Source organism: Orcinus orca, chromosome 5, assembly GCF_937001465.1.
Source record: "Orcinus orca chromosome 5, mOrcOrc1.1, whole genome shotgun sequence".
Classification (NCBI taxonomy): Eukaryota; Metazoa; Chordata; class Mammalia; order Artiodactyla; family Delphinidae; genus Orcinus; species Orcinus orca.
Window position 1 is genome coordinate 67,566,220 of NC_064563.1, and position 16,908 is coordinate 67,583,127.

The window sequence follows — 16,908 nt, forward strand, 5'->3', positions numbered from 1 at the left end:
TGGGCGATTGGGATTGACATGTGTACACCGATGTGTATAAAATGGATGACTAATGAAAACCTGCTCTATAAAAAAATAAAATAAAATTCAAAAAAAAAAGAAAAAAAAATAGTAATGTGCCAGTATTACTGTCTTACTTTGATAAATGTACCACAGTTATGTAGTAGAAGCAAATGGGTGAAGAGTATAAGGGAAGTCTGTATTCTCTGTAACTTTTCTGTAAATCTAAAATTACTCCAAAATAATATGTTTATTTAAAAAAAGAAAAGAAAAGAAAATCAAATTCTCAACCTGCTTGAGACACCATATATACAGGAGGGTCGAGGTAAAAGGAGGGAACTGAGTAAAGTGAGGGAGGAGGACTTCTCTGGAGGTCCAGTGCTTAAGACTCCATGCTTCCACTGCAGGGGGCATGGGTTCAATCCCTGTTCAGGGAAGTAAGATCTCGCATGCTGAGCAGCTCAGCAAAAAAAAAAAAAAAAGAGGGAGGAATATTTATGACTTATCTGAGAACAGAGGTGTGGTATGCTAGGAACTGGGACAACAATAGTTTTACAACACCCGTTTTCAGTCCTTTTATGGGCCCTTCTGGCTCTTCCTGTGGCAATTGTCAACTATCAGGTGTGTTATTTACCATGCAAATGTATTACAATGAGCATATAATGAGGGTCTACTGAAGGTCAGGTTTTCTACCACCTTGGACGTAGTTGGTTCTAACTGGTTTGGTGGGCTCTTGTTTTTCTATTTTGGTGGTTTCCTGTAAGACTAGGACAACACCTCCCTGCAGCTGAAGGGGGAGGATTAGAGCTCAAGGCTAACAGTCTTGGTAACATTTGGAGAGGGGAACGGGCAGATCTGTAGAAAACATAGGATGCAGAACTGGCGAGTTAAATGACTTATTAGATATGAGAAGGAAAGAGAGGGAAGCGAAACATTAAGCACTTAGCTATGCTGGGCATTGAAGTAGACCCTTCATATACATCAACACATTTAATGTGCCCACAGATCTGAGAGACGGGTTTGGTGAATTATGTTTTGCAGATGAGGAAATAGGCTTAGGTAGGGCTAGATGCTACTATTTCTCTACATGAGGCAACTACAAGCCATTTGTAGTGGATGTGAGCAAATTTTGTAATAAAATCTAGGACACGGAAAGCTATACTTGCTTTTGGCATAATATGGCCAAAGTTATTGGACAGACTGAATAAGATCCAAAGTCACATTATTAGAAGGGCTCGCTTTTCTTGAGTACCAGAGGAGTTGGTCCCCAGAAGGAAGTCAATTTTCATGGTGGTGAACTATGTTAGACTTTAGGCACATTAGGCCCAAACCAACACCACCTCATCTATGGGCTCATACCCCGCTTCAGTTGAATGGCCCAGATCTCTCTTCTGACAGGGGTCAGCAAAAACGAAATTGGTAGGAAATCTTTTAACACTTCGAGAATGCTGGCAAAGGGAAAATTTGCAAGACTAAAGAATGGATTGGAGGGCTGGGTCTTCATTGTTCTGTGTGGTAGGTTTTGAGGAGGATGGGGGAGGGGCCATGGAAAGGCTTGAAGGAGAGGATCTCCGCAGGAGGAGGAGGAAGAGGTCTTTTTAGAAAATTAGAGTAACCGGTTAGGATACCCTATGAAAACTGAAGCAATGAGGTTGTGGTCCTCTGGCGGTACATGGGTGCAAGTTATCCAAACCAAGGGTAGAAATCTCAGCATCCTTGTTACTACGTGTGATTTTGGGATTCTCCTCTGGGCCTCCAGTGAAGAGTTCCTGAGTCTGGGAATGGCTCCGTCAGTAGTGGATTTGGGGTTAAGGATAATCCCACTCCTTGGTCGGTGGATGGGCAGTGGTCCACGCCTCTACTGGGGACGACAGGACATCGAAGGCACCAACTGGCAGACAAGACGCAGGCAGAAGCGACTGTAAGGCTGAATCCCCTTTCTTTCTCCATTTCAGAGGGTGACTAGAGAACTAGGAGAACACAGAGGTGCTGTTTGTGCGCAGAGGGGCTGGCAGAGTTAGTTTGCTGATGAGGTCCAGAGATTCGGACTGAGGTTTGTAATCCCAAAGCCCTCCCACTTTTCATGGCGGGTGACCTGTTTCAGTATTGGGTATGTGAGGGTGCTCTTAATGAGTCCGGAAAAGAAAAAAAAATTGTGGTGTCGTAGTAGTCTGCTCTGAGACTTGATGCCAAAGTTTCTTAAATCTTGGTGGCCAGAACCTGGGAGAAGCTGCTCTTCTAACTAAAGCAGCTTGCAGTTTTCTGATTTATGTTTTAATGAAGACCACTCTTTTGTTTTGGAGAATTCCTTCCCAATACTTGAGTGGTCTTCTTGGTTTGGCAAAAGCAAAGACTTACTTCTATAGTGGAATGGGCAGTTGGGACACAGCTGAACTGCCCTGCATAATAATGCCAATGGTAATCTTTTAAGTTAACTTGTGAGTCCAGCCTGAAACGGGTAGATGCAAATGTGGAAGGGAAATTATCTTCTGTTGGTGACATGTAGAAGTTGTTGAGAAGAGTGGAGAGATGACCTCGAGGGGCCCAGAATCCTTTTGGGAGGCAATGGGCTATAGATGCTGTACTTGTAATAGCCACTTCTGAATCTTCTCAGCTTTATATTAATAATTCTCCTATTATTCCCAAACTATCTGTAACAGCCAGGTGTTAGCTAAATTTTAGGGAATTGAGGGAGGAGCCCATGTTCACACTTAGGATTTGCTTCTACCCTCTAGGACCTGCCCCCATCCCCCCAGGCCAGTGCGGTGGTAGCCACAGGTGGGTAGCTGTTTCTTCTGGGGCTCTAGTGGGTGGCTTGCTGCAGAAAGAATCTAGGAAGAATGTCTATTGAGCAAATGATGAGGCTTACTGGGGAGTGCCTGTGTTGAAGTTCAAGCAAATCTAGAAGTCTGACCTTAATTGAATCACAGATTAAGGATCAAGTGCATTCAGGGTTGGATTCGTGGGGCATAAAAACATTTCAGGATTCCCAGGAGTGTTGGGCCAGGGGAGTGGATTTTCCTTTAGTAAGAGGGAGGGTCCTTTTCTGTTGTTGATAATTAACCTGAAGTAGGACCTCTAGATAAGAGAGGGAGAATAATTAGCACTCCCTGCCGGCTCGGGGTGGGGGTGGGGGGACTAGTAGCTACTAGTAGGCCACAGGTAGCTTTTCATCCTTAAGTTTCTGTGAAGCCTTCCTTTAGTTGTGCCGTTTCCTTAACTTCCCTAGCCGACGGTTTTCCTTTCTCTGGCTCCTACTGCACTTTCTACCCACCTTTATCACAGCAGCCAATTATCTTTTAAAAAATTTAATTGAAGTATAGTTTACTTACAGCCAATTATCTTGTAATTTGTAATCATGTTTCTGCCAGTAGACGGACTTCAAGGGCGAGGGACTGTGGCGCTGTTACAGACTGTGGTTCAAATTCCAGCTGTGCCACTAGCTAGCTTTTTGACAATTACTTAACCGCTCTATGCCTGGATTTCCTTATTAAAAATGGGCACAAGGCTCCGCATCGCCTGCGGTTGCTGGGAGAAATGAAGGTGACTGCGTGTAAAATACCAGACATAAAGTATGTGAAAAGTAAAGGGCGCCTAGCAGGGTAAACGTTTGTTAATTAACCTGACTAACCTTTATTTGGTGCACTCAAACATTTACTGATCACCTACTGTGTTTCAGCGCTGGGAGGAGAACCGGGTGGAGAACCCTCTCCGGGGTGGAGAACCCTCACGTTCGGCCCGAGCGCCTTGTCCCGCGGGCAGTCTCAGGACTGGCTCCGCCGAAGAGAAAACCCCGCCCACAGCCCTTGCGATCTCGTTAGCGATTGGGCCGGGACCATCCCGCCGGCATTCTGGTTGCTAGGCTCGGGAGGTGGGGACCTAGGTTGCGCCTGCGCAGGTTGAGGGCGAAGATGCTTTCCGGTCGGGCGGAAGGAGGTGACGTGAGAAGCGGTGGCAAGCGGAGGCGTGCTGTAGCTCAGGTGACGTTGTATCTGTGGGCCCTAGGACTGCGTCACAAGTCGGCGACTGAGCTTTGGCGTTGGTGGCCGAGGCAGCGAAGGCGGCAGCGGCGGCGACAGCTCTGGGGTTTGCGTCTCGGGGTGTGTCGGCCGCCGCTGCTGCTTGGGCCTGGTATGTACAAATGGCTGGCTAGGATTCTCGGCACCATTTTCCGTTTCTGTGATCGGCCGGTGCCTCCTGCCCGGGCCCTCCTGAAGAGGCGGCGCTCGAACAGGTGAGAGGAGAGGGGCCCGAGCGCCGGCCTGGCTGTTCCCCTCCCCCACCCCGGGCTCGGCCGGCATAGCGCTGATCCGGGCCTGGCAGGCAGGCCCCGCTCGGCAGAAACAGGTAGCTGGGCGGAGGCGGTAGAGGTGCGTGTCGCGGATGCCCTGGTGACGTAGTAGCTCCTCCGCGCTGTGCAGATGCGAATCCTGATGATGGAAGGAGCTAGTAGTGGTCGGTGATGGTTAGGATCTTTCTTGTCAGAGTCCAAGCTGGTTGCTGTCAACAAATGGGGCTGTATCATATTTTGCTGCTCTTAGGTTGAAAACTGAAAATTGAAGGAATACTGTCTTTGTGTGGCTCCTGTTTACAAGGCACACTCCCAAGTGTCATCTGTGCGCAATAAGTGCAGTTAAGTGAGATTCACAGCTTGCCCAAAGCCCTTTCGATTACACTTACTGTTCTCTTAGCATCAAGAGACAGCAGCTGTCTTGTTTTGAAACAACTGTCAAACTGTGTGTGTGTGTGTGTATGTGTGTGTGTGTGTGTGTGTTTTGCTGGGGAGGGAGAGTGATTCTGTGCTTTAGAATTAGTGTATGAGAAAAAAAAAGTAGGTACTTCATTCCTTTAAAAAGATCACTGGTCTGTACTCTAAAATTCAGTTAAAATTTTTGGGAAACTAAAAGTTGTTCTCAGCATTTACCTGTTCGTTTGTCCCATTTCATAGTGTCTACCCCCTTCCCTAAGAATTAATCTAGAGAATAAAGTACCATACCAATTCTATACATAACCTCCCAACTTTTAATCAAGTGTTAATTTCATTTTTTTTATTAAGCCTCAAGATCATTGGAGGATGGTTTCTTGGAGCTTGAGAAAACAAGATGATTACTTAGTGTATGAGTCTGAGAATTCAGATCATTGATGAATTGGCTGTGAACTAAATTCCATCATGTGTTCCAGAGAGGGCAAGGTTTTAACGTATTCTTTCTACCTTTCTGTAGGGTTGATATAAGGATCATTTGACAACAAGTTGTAAAGTACCTAGAATGATGCTTAGGGTATATAAGGGTAGTGTTTGTATATTCTGACCCAAGGGCCTTGTGCAGAGGCTGGTGCGTGATAGGCACTTGGTACATATTTATTGAATAAGGAAATGTGAATTTCCTCTCCCCTGTCCTTTATTTTTACTGCGAATCTCTGCTGGTCAGGGAAATAGTGGCTTGTAGGTCAAACTCCTGGTCTTTACCACATCCTTTATCTAAAACAACTCTTTTAAATGTAAGCCATTTTTCAGTCCAGATGAAGATAGGAAGTCTTGTTGGGATGTTTAAAGTTATGAACTGAATGGTATTCTCCTGGGATTTATTCTGTTCATTTTTTTTGTAAATATGATCATTCATAATCATCTTTAGAAGGATGATTATACCAAGAACTTTTAACATTCTTGAGGTATAGGTCCAAAAATTTCCTGAATTTCCAAATTCTTTGTTATCACTGTAATATAGTTTCCATGATAAAAATGAGGTTAAATATAACACCTTTTTCTGGCTGAGAACTATCTTTTTTTTTTTTTTTTTTTTTTGAGAACTATCTTTTGAGGCTTCTTGTATTGTCTACTTCTATCTGAAGTAGAAAGTGACTTTTTTGGGGGAGGGTGTCATCTTTCAGAAGGATATTATTTGTTCTTAAATCATTTCTGGAGAGAAAAGGAATAGCATGGTCCTAAGCTTTTACCTATGTTCATTTACTAGTTAAGTGATTTCTGACCAGTTTCCTGTTTGTACTTTAGCCAGACTACAGATTATTATGTAATAGGGGGTTTTGGATCTCATATAGTTGAAACCATAGTGTTACATCCTCAAATGATAAAGGCCTACTTATAGCATAAACGTTAGTTGGATCTCATTTTATGACAAAGTGAATGGAAGGAGGTGTGTTGCATGAATAGTAAGCTTACTTGTAGGAGTGCATATGTGTGTATATGAATATATGCATATATATCTCTTTTCTCTTTTTTCAGCACTCTGCTTTCTACAGTGGACACTGATGAAATACCAGCCAAAAGACCGAGATTAGGTATTAAATATTAATTTTAAAAGTTAGTTTTTTAAATAAGAAAAGTTTATGTGTGGACAAAATTCAAAAGATAAAAAGTACATACAGTGAAAAGTAAGTCTCTTTCCTGTCCCTCTTCTACTCAGTTATCTTCACTAGAGGTAACCAGTGTTAGCAGAGACGTAAGTATCTTTCCAGATAAATAAGCCTGTATGTTGAAAGTGCATTTCACATTTCCGAATCTTCCTATAAAGAAAAGGTGCTTTTTAAATTTGGGGGAGAAAACACTGTAAAAACTACTTCAAACTGAGTCGTCTAGTTCAGATAGCTGAGTGAACCACTGTAATCTGTTGCCTCAAATTGTTTACTTCCCTATATCTGAAGGGCTAGGCATTGCTTGGTAGAAGAGAATAAAACTAGATTAGAGTAAAGGGAAAAGGCACAGTGGAATACTATAGTAATATTTTCCTCTTTCTCAAAAATGCATGTGAATTTGAATCTACCTCCGGATGAGGTAGAGTGGACATGTCTGTGTTAAGACTTCATTTAAATCCAATGAGTGCTTATTGAGCCTGTCTTACTGTTAAGCAATGTCTTCTGTTCCACAGGAAATACAAAAATGAGTATGACAGGGTCTCTATTTTTAAGGACCTTAAAATTGTAGGGGGTGTATGATTATATAGTGGGGGGTTTTAAGACAAGTACATAAATAATACTAATGTCTATGAGGATATGATAAGTGATATAAGAAAGGTAGTAACAAAATACTGTCCAATTTTCTTCTGGTTAAGAGTCTCAGTAGGGCTTCCCTGGTGGCGCAGTGGTTGGGGGTCCGCCTGCCGATGCAGGGGACATGGGTTCGCGACCCGGTCCGGGAGGATCCCGCATGCTGCGGAGTGGCTGGGCCCGTGAGCCGTGGCCGCTGAGCCTGTGCGTCTGGAGCCTGTGCTCCGCAACGGGAGAGGCCGCAGCAGTGAGAGGCCCGCGTACCACAAAAAAAAAAGAGTCTCAGTAAATATTTGATGAAGGATCTAATATGTGAAATGAGTCTTGAAGGATAGATAGGGTATCGACAGAGAGTAATAGGAAGGAAAAGCATTCTAGGCAGAGGGAACAGTATGGGAAATTGTGTAATTCAGGAAATAGCAAATAGAACTTAGTGAAAAAGTTGATCAAAGAGAGAGTTCAAAATACAGAGGAACTTTGAATGCCAGGAATTTATACTGAATTCATTAGGACAGTATTTCCCAAAGCACAGGATAGATACCAATTCAAGAAATAAATGATTTTAGGAGATACAACATTCATAGCATTAAGTATCATCTGAATTATGTTATAAACTAAAAATGTTGTATCCTTTTCAATTATTTTAAATTTCTGATTATTTTAAGCAGAAAACATGTTGATTTAATGCTAGTATGTATTTAAAACTTGTCTAATACATGCTAATCTTCCCTTTTTTAACAGGCCCAGCTAGAACTTAATATTGTTGTTTTCATTTCTTCATAAGGCAAATAAGGTTGCTTTACATCAACAGTAGTAATATAAAGTTACCTTTCACAAATACATTTGTTTAGCAAAAAAACGTGAGTCAATTTTATAGAAAAATATAAATAAACAGCTGTATGTGGTTAAAAACAGAAAGCAAAAAACTTTGATGGTGGTATTAGAGAAGGTTCCTGAAATAATTCTGGTATGTTAAGGTTCTCTCCGTCCATGATTTCCACGAAATATATATTAAGATTTTCTGACTAGAAACTATAGAAGGGAACCTAAGCCAAGGGGGAAGCAGTGGGTAGCAGAGATAATACTTCTGGTAGAGTTTGTAGAGGTCTCTAGCAGTGCTGGCCAATAGAACTCTCTGAGATGATGGCTGTTGAGCACCTGAAGTGGGGCTGTGCAACTGAGGAACTGAATTTAATTTTAATTAAATTTAAACTTAGGTAACTACCTGTGGATACTGGCTCCTATATTGGACAGTATGAGTCTGTTGGCTGCTTTGGAGACAAAAAAAGGAAGAGTGAAAAGAAGAAGCAGCTTAGAATTGCAGATTCATGATTTTACAGATGAAAGGGATCTGAAGCGATCTACTTAGTCTCAGCAAAATAAGATGGTCTTATCTTCATTTTACAGATGAGGTGGGCCTTCCTGCCTGCTTTTTTCTTTTAATCAATGAGCTCTTTTGACATAATTTTGGGGCATACTCAGATTTTGACAAAACTTTTGGGAAAATAAATATCACAATACTTTTTGTGCGCACTTATGTTATTACGCATTTATGTTATTACGAGTACTTCCTGCCGTTTGGAGTCTGGATGCCAATCTGGATGATAAGCACCAATCCCTAAAGTTCTTTTTCTCCCATTTATAGCACAGTAGAATGTAAGTGATATCCCTCAACATTATTAGAGGGATAACCTGGAATTCTCTGCAGTTCCTAAAATGAGAAACAAGGCATTTGCAAATTTTGGTACTTCTAACTATTCTATAGTGACAGATTACTTCAAATTGGATTCTGCTTTACGCATCTAGCACATCTTTCTTGTTGTTTAAGTTATTCCCCTATCTTCCTGGAAAGTATTTTATATCTTATATGTTCTGGAGTGCTTGATGTTTAAAAGCCACCATTTCACTTTCAGGGTATTTTTCTCTAAAGCAGAATATGGTTAAGATGATGACCCTTTTATCTCAAACTAGAGCTTTAGAAAACCTTAATTAGGAAATAGAAAGGAAATTGTAGAAAACAAATCAGCAGTGTAGGAAGTGAGAAGCGCATAGTGTGATAAAAGGAGGAAGTGGGGAAAGCATTGAAATCTACCCCTCCCCCTTATTTATTTGCTTACTTATTTTGTAATCTTTATTTTTGGTGGCAGGGAGGGGTGAGTCTGAGATCTTCCAACACATCTTCTCCAGTAGAGGCATAGCTTTGTTTCCTCCTTAGACGTTTAGGAGCCACATATTCTTATACTTCACTCACTTGCATCCTGGATATAGCCAAGGTAGTAAGTAGTTGTTTAGGACAGCTATATTGTTAACCTGCCTGAGAAGTAAGGACAAACCAGTGAGTAAATGGTAATGCTTCCTAGAATTCTGCCATACCTAGTAACTATATGTTCCAGGTTGTCTAAGTTATGCCCTTATGTCCCTGGAAAAGATTTATTTTACAGTATATATTTTGGGGAACTCATTGCTTAAAAGCTGTCATTTCAGGACTTTTTTTTGTGAATCAGTATGTGATTTGCTAAAATGATGGTTTCATGCTTTTGTAACCTCCTAGATATTTTACTAAAAAAAAAAAACCCAAAATGCTAATGCTAGAATTACAGTTATTCAGATATGAGAAAAATTATTTTTACAGGTACCTTTTTCTCTCAATGGTTGAAGATAGGACTTCTAATAAAAATTGAGAGAGGCCTTTTCTAAGATATAATTTTTTTTTTTTTTTGCTAAAAGTTTAAGTACTCTATATATGTATATGTAATCTATATTACACTTTCTAGGTTGCTTTATTCACCAAGTGAAAAACAGTCTCTACAATGCTGCCAGCTTATTTGGATTCCCATTCCAGCTGACCACAAAGCCCATGGTGACTTCTGCTTGTAATGGAACACGGAATGTTGTCCCTTCAGGAGAGGTCAGTGGGGATAAGGCTTCACTGGGGCTACTGGTCTTTGTACTTAACCATTAAAGTTAAATTTTAGAAATATTCTCTTTTTAGGAATTAATATGTAGAATGACTTCTTTCCGAAATGTTCATGTCTTAATTAGCCTTGATATAGAGACCAAAAAAATGAAAGATTAAGAAATTGCACATTTAAAAAATATTTATAAGGAGCCTAATTACTAATACAGTTGACCTCTGAACAATGCTTGGGTTATGGGCCCCAACTCTCCACACAGTCAAAAACTCACATAGTTGGCCCTCCAGATCCTTGGTTCTGCATATCTGAGGTTCTGCATCCGTGGATTCCCAACCAGTAATCATGTAGTACACTAGTATTTACTGTTGAAAAAAATCCGCATTTAGTTGGATCCACAGAGGTCAGACCCTTGTTGTTCAAGAGTCAACTCTACATCTGGTTTTCTTGTTTAAGTATGTGTGAAGAATCTGGAATTGTTACTTTTTACATCATTTTGTGAGTCTCAAATTAAACCTTTGGTCTTACTGATGAAGTTTCTTCTGTGAGGTAACTAAATCATCACCAATAGAGTGATTTTTTTTTCATATTAAGACTTATTTAAATTCTAAGAGTGAATACAGAGATGATTCTTTTTGATTTTAAGGTATTTTCGAACTCTTCATCTTCTGAACTGACAGATTCCGGATCCTGGAACAACATGCTGAAACTGGGTGAGGTGGTCAAGAACATTTCTGCTTCCCTACCTCCTCCTGCCTGTGTTCTCTGAGTTTTGGGAATGTGAAAGGAAAACACTGATTTGGCTTCAGATGAGAACACAGATATATTCTCCCTACCATTCTAAAAAGCAAATAGCTTTCCTTTAGTATTGTCTTTGAATTTACTGTTATGTTTCCTGTTTGCTTTATCAGTGTCTTTAATGTGACTTAGATCAGGGCTTATTTATTAAAAAGGAAAAAAAAAAAGTGTTACCTGAGAGCTTACTCTGTCAGACACTGTGCTAAATTATCAGGAATAACAAAATAATAAAACCTTTAGTAGCAAAATAACAAAACAAAATAATAGAATAATAAAACCTTTAATAACAAAATAGCAAAATAACAACATAATAAAATAACAAACTCATAAAACCCTGCCTTTGAGGGACATCATCTGATGGGGGAGCAACCTTAGGTTCCCAGTTCTCATGGTTTTGTGGATTAGGAATCTCTATATCATCCTTAGACCCCAAAATTGAATTGTAATTATTATATATACTATATAAAATGCTCTGGTGGGGAAAAATAGGAAGAAGCCAGAGTCCTGAAAATGATTGTGATCTCTGCCACACAGATAAGCTTGTAAAGTTTGAGAGGAAGGGGGAAAAAGAGCTTTTAGAGAAGTTGTGGGTTCAGAAAATTGACATATAGAGAGGATGGTAGATTTATCTTGTGCCTGAAGTACCAGCACTATATTTCTGTGGGTTTGTGTAGCCTAGTCAGAGAAGCATGGGTATTCCTAGGGCAGATTTCTTATATAAAGAAATCCACAATCTCAAATCGGAAATGCTTGGAGATATGTTGGGAATTCCACATTTTTCAGTTGTTTATTGAATATTATTTAAAAAACCCCAACAGGATTGAACATTGATTCAAGTCAGGTTTTACAAACAAATGAATGCAGGTCAGTTCATGTTTTGCTGCTACTGACTTAAGAAAAAACTTTGAGCTTTAGACCTCTTTGCATTTTGGAGTTCTCAGGGACTCCAAACCCCTGTAGTAGCTCCAGCAGATAATCTGGCTGACGAAAATTTTGTTACCCTTTTTTGAGGTATAGTAACCATCTCACAGGTATTAGAAGCTTCCGGGGAAATGTAGTAACAAAGCAGATTTTCATTTAAAAATACTTCTGTTTTCTTGAGAAGAAGAAACAGTTTGAAAAATTTACTCAATTTGATTAGATTACAGAGTTTATAATCATTGAGTTCTTCATGCCTTTTGTTGGCCCCAGCAAGCAAAACTAGTAAAGCTTTCCTATGAATTGTTACTACTTACCTGAGAGCAAAGACAGACTAAGCGTTTCCTTTAACTTTTACAAAATGTGTGCTAGAAAGTAATAGAATTTGAAAAAATAAGATATTTAGTTCTACAGTATAGACTGCTCACAGATTTTCTTTTTTTTTAATTTAATTTATTTGTGGCTGCGTTGGGTCTTTGTTGCTGCAAGCAGGCTTTCTCTAGTTGCGGCGAGTGGGGGCTATTCTTTGTTGTGCTGTGTGGGCTTCTCATTTCGGTGGCTGTTCTTGTTGCAGAGCATGGGCTCTAGGTGCGTGGGCTTCAGTAGTTGTGGCATGAGGCCTCAGTAGTTGTGGCTCACGGGCTCTAGAGCGTAGGCTCTGTAGTTGTGGCACACGGGCTTAGCTGCTCCACAGCATGTGGGATCTTCCCGGACCAGGGCTCCAACCTGTGTCCCCTGCATTGGCAGATGGATTCTTAACCACTGTGCCACCAGGGAAGTCCAGATTTTCTTTTCTAATGCAGACTGTTCACAGGTTTTTTTGTGTGTGTTTTTTGTTTTTCTTTTACAATTACAAATGGTTTTCAAAAATAGGTAATAAATCTCCTAATGGAATAAGTGACTATCCAAAGATCAGAGTGACAGTAACTCGAGATCAGCCACGCAGAGTCCTGCCTTCCTTTGGGTAAGTGTTAAGTTCTGCTTTTCTGTAAATGGAAACTTAGTAATTTTTAGGTCCTCACTCTTGCTAGGCATTCTCACTTTTATTCTATTATGTAATCTTGTTAAGTAACTACTCTGAGGTTAGTAACTTGCCAAATATCATACAGCTGGTGAGAGACGTACTCAAGTGTGTGTTACTTTTTCTATCATATGCCTATATATCATATGCCTATATAATCTGATTTTGAAAACCTTTAATTTTTAAAATTATTTTTAATTTTTATTTTTTTGGCCTCACCATGTGGCTTGTGGGATCTTAGTTCCCCGACCAGGGGTTGAACCCGGGCCCTCGACAGTGAAAGCACTGGACTGCCAGGGAATGCCCTTTAAAACCTTTTAAAAAAGAATTGTCACTCACTTCTAAACTTTTTTTTGAAGTATAATATGCATTCAGAACAGTGCAGAAATCATGTACACAATGAACTGTTATTATTTTATTAGTAATTTTCTTCTCTCTGTGTTCTCACTTTCTGGAACTTCTGTTGCTTGGATATTGGACCCTATGGATTGATCTAATTTAATTTTTGTATATATTCTCTTTTGTTTTTGTCCTTACCCTTTTTTTAAAAAAATGTTCTACCACTGAGATAAACATATATGTATACTTTTGTGGGTTTTTTTGGCTTCATAGTTTTTAAGTTGTAAGCATCCTCCCACTTCCTATTCCCCATGGCTTTTTCTTTCTCCAACCATCAAATTCTTATTATAGAGATACAATATCTTTTCTTATCTCTCTAAAGCTGTTAATTATTTTAAAATTTCTTCTCCTCCTTGCTTTGTCTGCTTCCTTTGAGTTACTCCTCCCCCTTTGGTTTATTTTGGTTTTATCTTTCTTATGAATTCTTATTCAAATACCTGGTAATCCTTGGCTGTCCACTCATGTTTGAAAATGAGACACTAACTATAAAAAGTAAGGCTCCCTGGAGGTGGCTAAATGGCTGATTGTAGGATTAGGAGAGATAAAGTAAAAAATGATTGTGGAACGTCCTGTGCCAGCAATTAAAGGAGCCACTTGGGGACATTATCAACATGACACAGGAGGAAACTTAAAGGGGCTTTCACTGGCCAGTTGGGGACAATTTAAGCATCAGATGAATAAAGACAAGAATACAAGTTAATAAATAAATACATAGTGTGGGAGGAAAAGGTCTTTATAGTAGAATGCCAGCTAGTAAGTGTAGAAGGAATGATGGAATTAGAAAATCACCATCTTTTAACTGTCTCAGTAATAACTGATATATACAGGAATTGTCAGTTGAGCTAAAACTACTAAGTAAAAGTTTGATGAAGTATGGAATATTTACATAAACTCAGAATTTTTCCCCACAAATGACTTACTAATTATAAAGGGAAAAATAGTAACTTCAGAGTGGAGAAACCTGCCTGACGCCACCTTAACCAAAGGATCAAAGTTTAAATCACCCACAGTGGGCAAACTCACATCCTGGCCTCCAGATACATTGCACTGAACAGGACATCATCACCTAATGTAGTATTTCTGAAAAGATCAATAATCTGAATGTAATTATGAGAAAACTGGTTAAGCTGAAACTAAGGTTAATTCTGCAATCAGGCTTATACTCTTCATTTTACTCTTCATTCATACTCCTCTTTAACCTTTGATTATTTAGAAGGGTAGAATTATATTGTTTAATTTCCAGATACTTGGGGCTTTCCAGATATCTTTCTGTTACTGATTTCTAGTTTAATTTCCTTATGGTCAGAGAATATACTTAGTACGATTTCAGTCCTTTTAAATTTGTTAACATTTGTTTATGTCCTAGAATATATTCAGTCTAGATATTCCATGTTCATTGAAAAGAATGTGTATTCTGCTATTGTTGGGTGGAGTGTTCTGTAAATATCAGTTATTAATAGTTTGCTGATAATGTTTTACAGATCTTATTGATTTTCTGTCTACTTTTTTATTGATTGATGAGTATAGAGTGTTGATGTTTCCTACTGTAATTGTGGACTTGACTATTTCTCTCATCCAGTTATGTCAGTTTTTGCTTCATGTACAGTATTTTGAAACTCTGTAGGTGAATACATTTGACCTAGGTTCACCAGTTATTATCATTTTTCCAGTTTGCTTTATCATTCTCTGTTATATGTACATAATATTTTTTTCTGAATCATTTGAGAGTAAGTCTTAGACTCATGCCCCTTTAATCATAAGTACTTGAGTGTGTTTATTTCTCAGAATGAGGACATTCACTTACATAATCACAGATTACCAAAATCAGAAAATTTAACATTGATATAGTACTATTATATAATCTTATTTAAATTTCTCTATTATAGAGATTCTTTTTTTCTGGCCCACAATTCAGGGCAGGATCATGTATTACATTTAATTTTCATGTCTCTTTGATCTCCTTTAATCTGGAACAATGCCTCAGCCTCTCTTTGTCTGTAATAGCATGAATATTTTTAAAGAGTACAAAGCATTGCTTTTGTAGAATCCCTTAATTTTGTCTGATGTTTACTCATGATTTATTTTAGATTATGCAAATTTTTTGGTAAAAATACTGCATATGTGATGTGTCCTTTCTTAAACCTCACATCAAGAGAGGTATGATGTCAGTTTGTTCCATTGTCGGTAATGGCAAGAGAGGCAGGCTCTATCAACCAGCAACAGTGACTAGGTGAGGGCTTCATGGCTTCGCATTCTTTAGCATTTATTAATTTAGTATTCATTAATTTAGTATTCAGCAGATACTGATTGAGTGCCTTTTGGCTTAGATCATGTACCAGGATACGGTGGTGGAAGGATGAAATCTCTGTTTTCATGGACTTTAAAGTTTAGTGTGGGATGCAGTCCCACAGTGGCACCAATAATTAATCAATCACACCAATAGTTAATTTCAATGGTGCCAAATGACTAAAGGAAAAGTGTAGTACCAGAGGAGGGTATGTTGTGTAATAGCGAGCTAAGCCAGAGTTGGAGTTGGAAAATTGGGCATGAGGAAAAAGGCAAAGGCTTTCATGTGGAAGCCCTGGTGACTGGGAATAGACATTCCATAGCAGAATTCTGGGGTGCCCTCTGCTCTAGAGATCTAATTTTTGTGCATGGTGGTTGTCTGATTTGCCAGGAGCAAGCTTAACCTGAGACAGCTTAATCACAGGATTGTCTGGAGCTTAAATTCCAGCAATTTAAGCCGTTTGGGAATAACTTTTTCTTTTTTTTTTCCTCTCAGTTTTACTTTGAGCTCAGAAGCCTATAATAGAAGACCAGGTGGCCGTCGCCATAGCAAAGGCAATCTGGAGAGTTCCTTAACGTGGAAGCCTCAGGAACAGGTTGTAACAGAGATGATTTCTGAAGAGGGTGGCAAGGGTCTGAGGCGTCCCCGTTGTACTGTGGAGGAGGTAAGCCCTTTTAGCCTGATCTCTTTTAAAAGCAGTTTTAGGAATTTGGGTGGGGTGGGGATAAATAGTATATGTTCTGTGGTACAAAATACAAAAGGTATAAATGGGTGTACAGGGACTGTAAATTTCCCAGTCTCCCTTCTATATCTGGCCCCTATTTGACTCCAATGCTTATATGTATTCTTCTGTATATATGTAGTCAATTTTCAGGTAAAGGAAAGAAAAAGGAATCATATTAGGAAAAGGTACAATTATAGATTCTTTCTCTTTGGGTGCCTGAATTATTCTAACTTGTTTCTTGTATAAGCTGTAATAACTGTGACTAAGTAAGGGAAGTAAATGGTGTACATGTCTGCTTTTTCCTTCCATTTTTAGGGCACCTAGCATGATGTCTTCATCAACAATCTTCCCTTCCCTCTTGAAGTCTTCACTTATTCCAGGAGAATTTAGAACTATTCCTGTCTCTGGCATTTCCCCCGGACCATCACCTATTGCAATTTGCTAGATGGTTTTCTGAGCCACTTGGCTTAGTTCATCAAAGAAATGTTTATTTGGGTCCCAGGTGCTCTGCCAGTTTTCAGCAATTCAGAATTGAATAAAATATGGTCCCTGTTCTCTAGGAGCTTATACATTAATTGTTGTAATCAGCAAGCAAGTAGGCAGAGAAAGGAATGGACTGCAGCCCTGGAGGGGATTTTAAGGAGAGGTATTAAAGTAGGCTTCAGCACCTCCTAGATAAGAAATAAGGGACGGGATTGAGCAGATATGTATGGGGTATACACAGGCCATATTCTAGAAACATTAGAAGGTAGTATTAGCAAGGACATACTGGTTAAGTGTGATATAAGGTTAGATGGAAGAGCCTGAGTCCCAGATTTCAATCTTGGATAAATATGTGTCACTGACC

General features: G+C 39.4%; 1 protein-coding gene across 4 annotated transcripts in view; it reads left to right on the forward strand.

Annotated features, from left to right (window-relative positions):
- Nucleotides 1-3,896: 3,896 nt before the first annotated feature.
- Nucleotides 3,897-16,908, forward strand: part of SENP2 (SUMO specific peptidase 2) — a 40,753-nt gene continuing 27,741 nt past the window's right edge. Inside the window, exons 1-6 of one of the 4 annotated variants that reach the window (XM_004278451.4) lie at nucleotides 3,897-4,234; nucleotides 6,242-6,297; nucleotides 9,777-9,910; nucleotides 10,561-10,627; nucleotides 12,504-12,594; nucleotides 15,833-16,001. In XM_004278451.4, the coding sequence (XP_004278499.1) occupies nucleotides 3,912-4,234; nucleotides 6,242-6,297; nucleotides 9,777-9,910; nucleotides 10,561-10,627; nucleotides 12,504-12,594; nucleotides 15,833-16,001 (840 nt within the window). In that variant the 5' untranslated portion in view covers nucleotides 3,897-3,911. Of the gene's footprint in view, nucleotides 4,235-6,241; nucleotides 6,298-8,219; nucleotides 8,415-9,776; nucleotides 9,911-10,560; nucleotides 10,628-12,503; nucleotides 12,595-15,832; nucleotides 16,002-16,908 lie in introns of those variants that run through there. The other 3 variants (XM_033403202.2, XM_033403200.2, XM_033403201.2) reach the window with 3 other exon arrangements.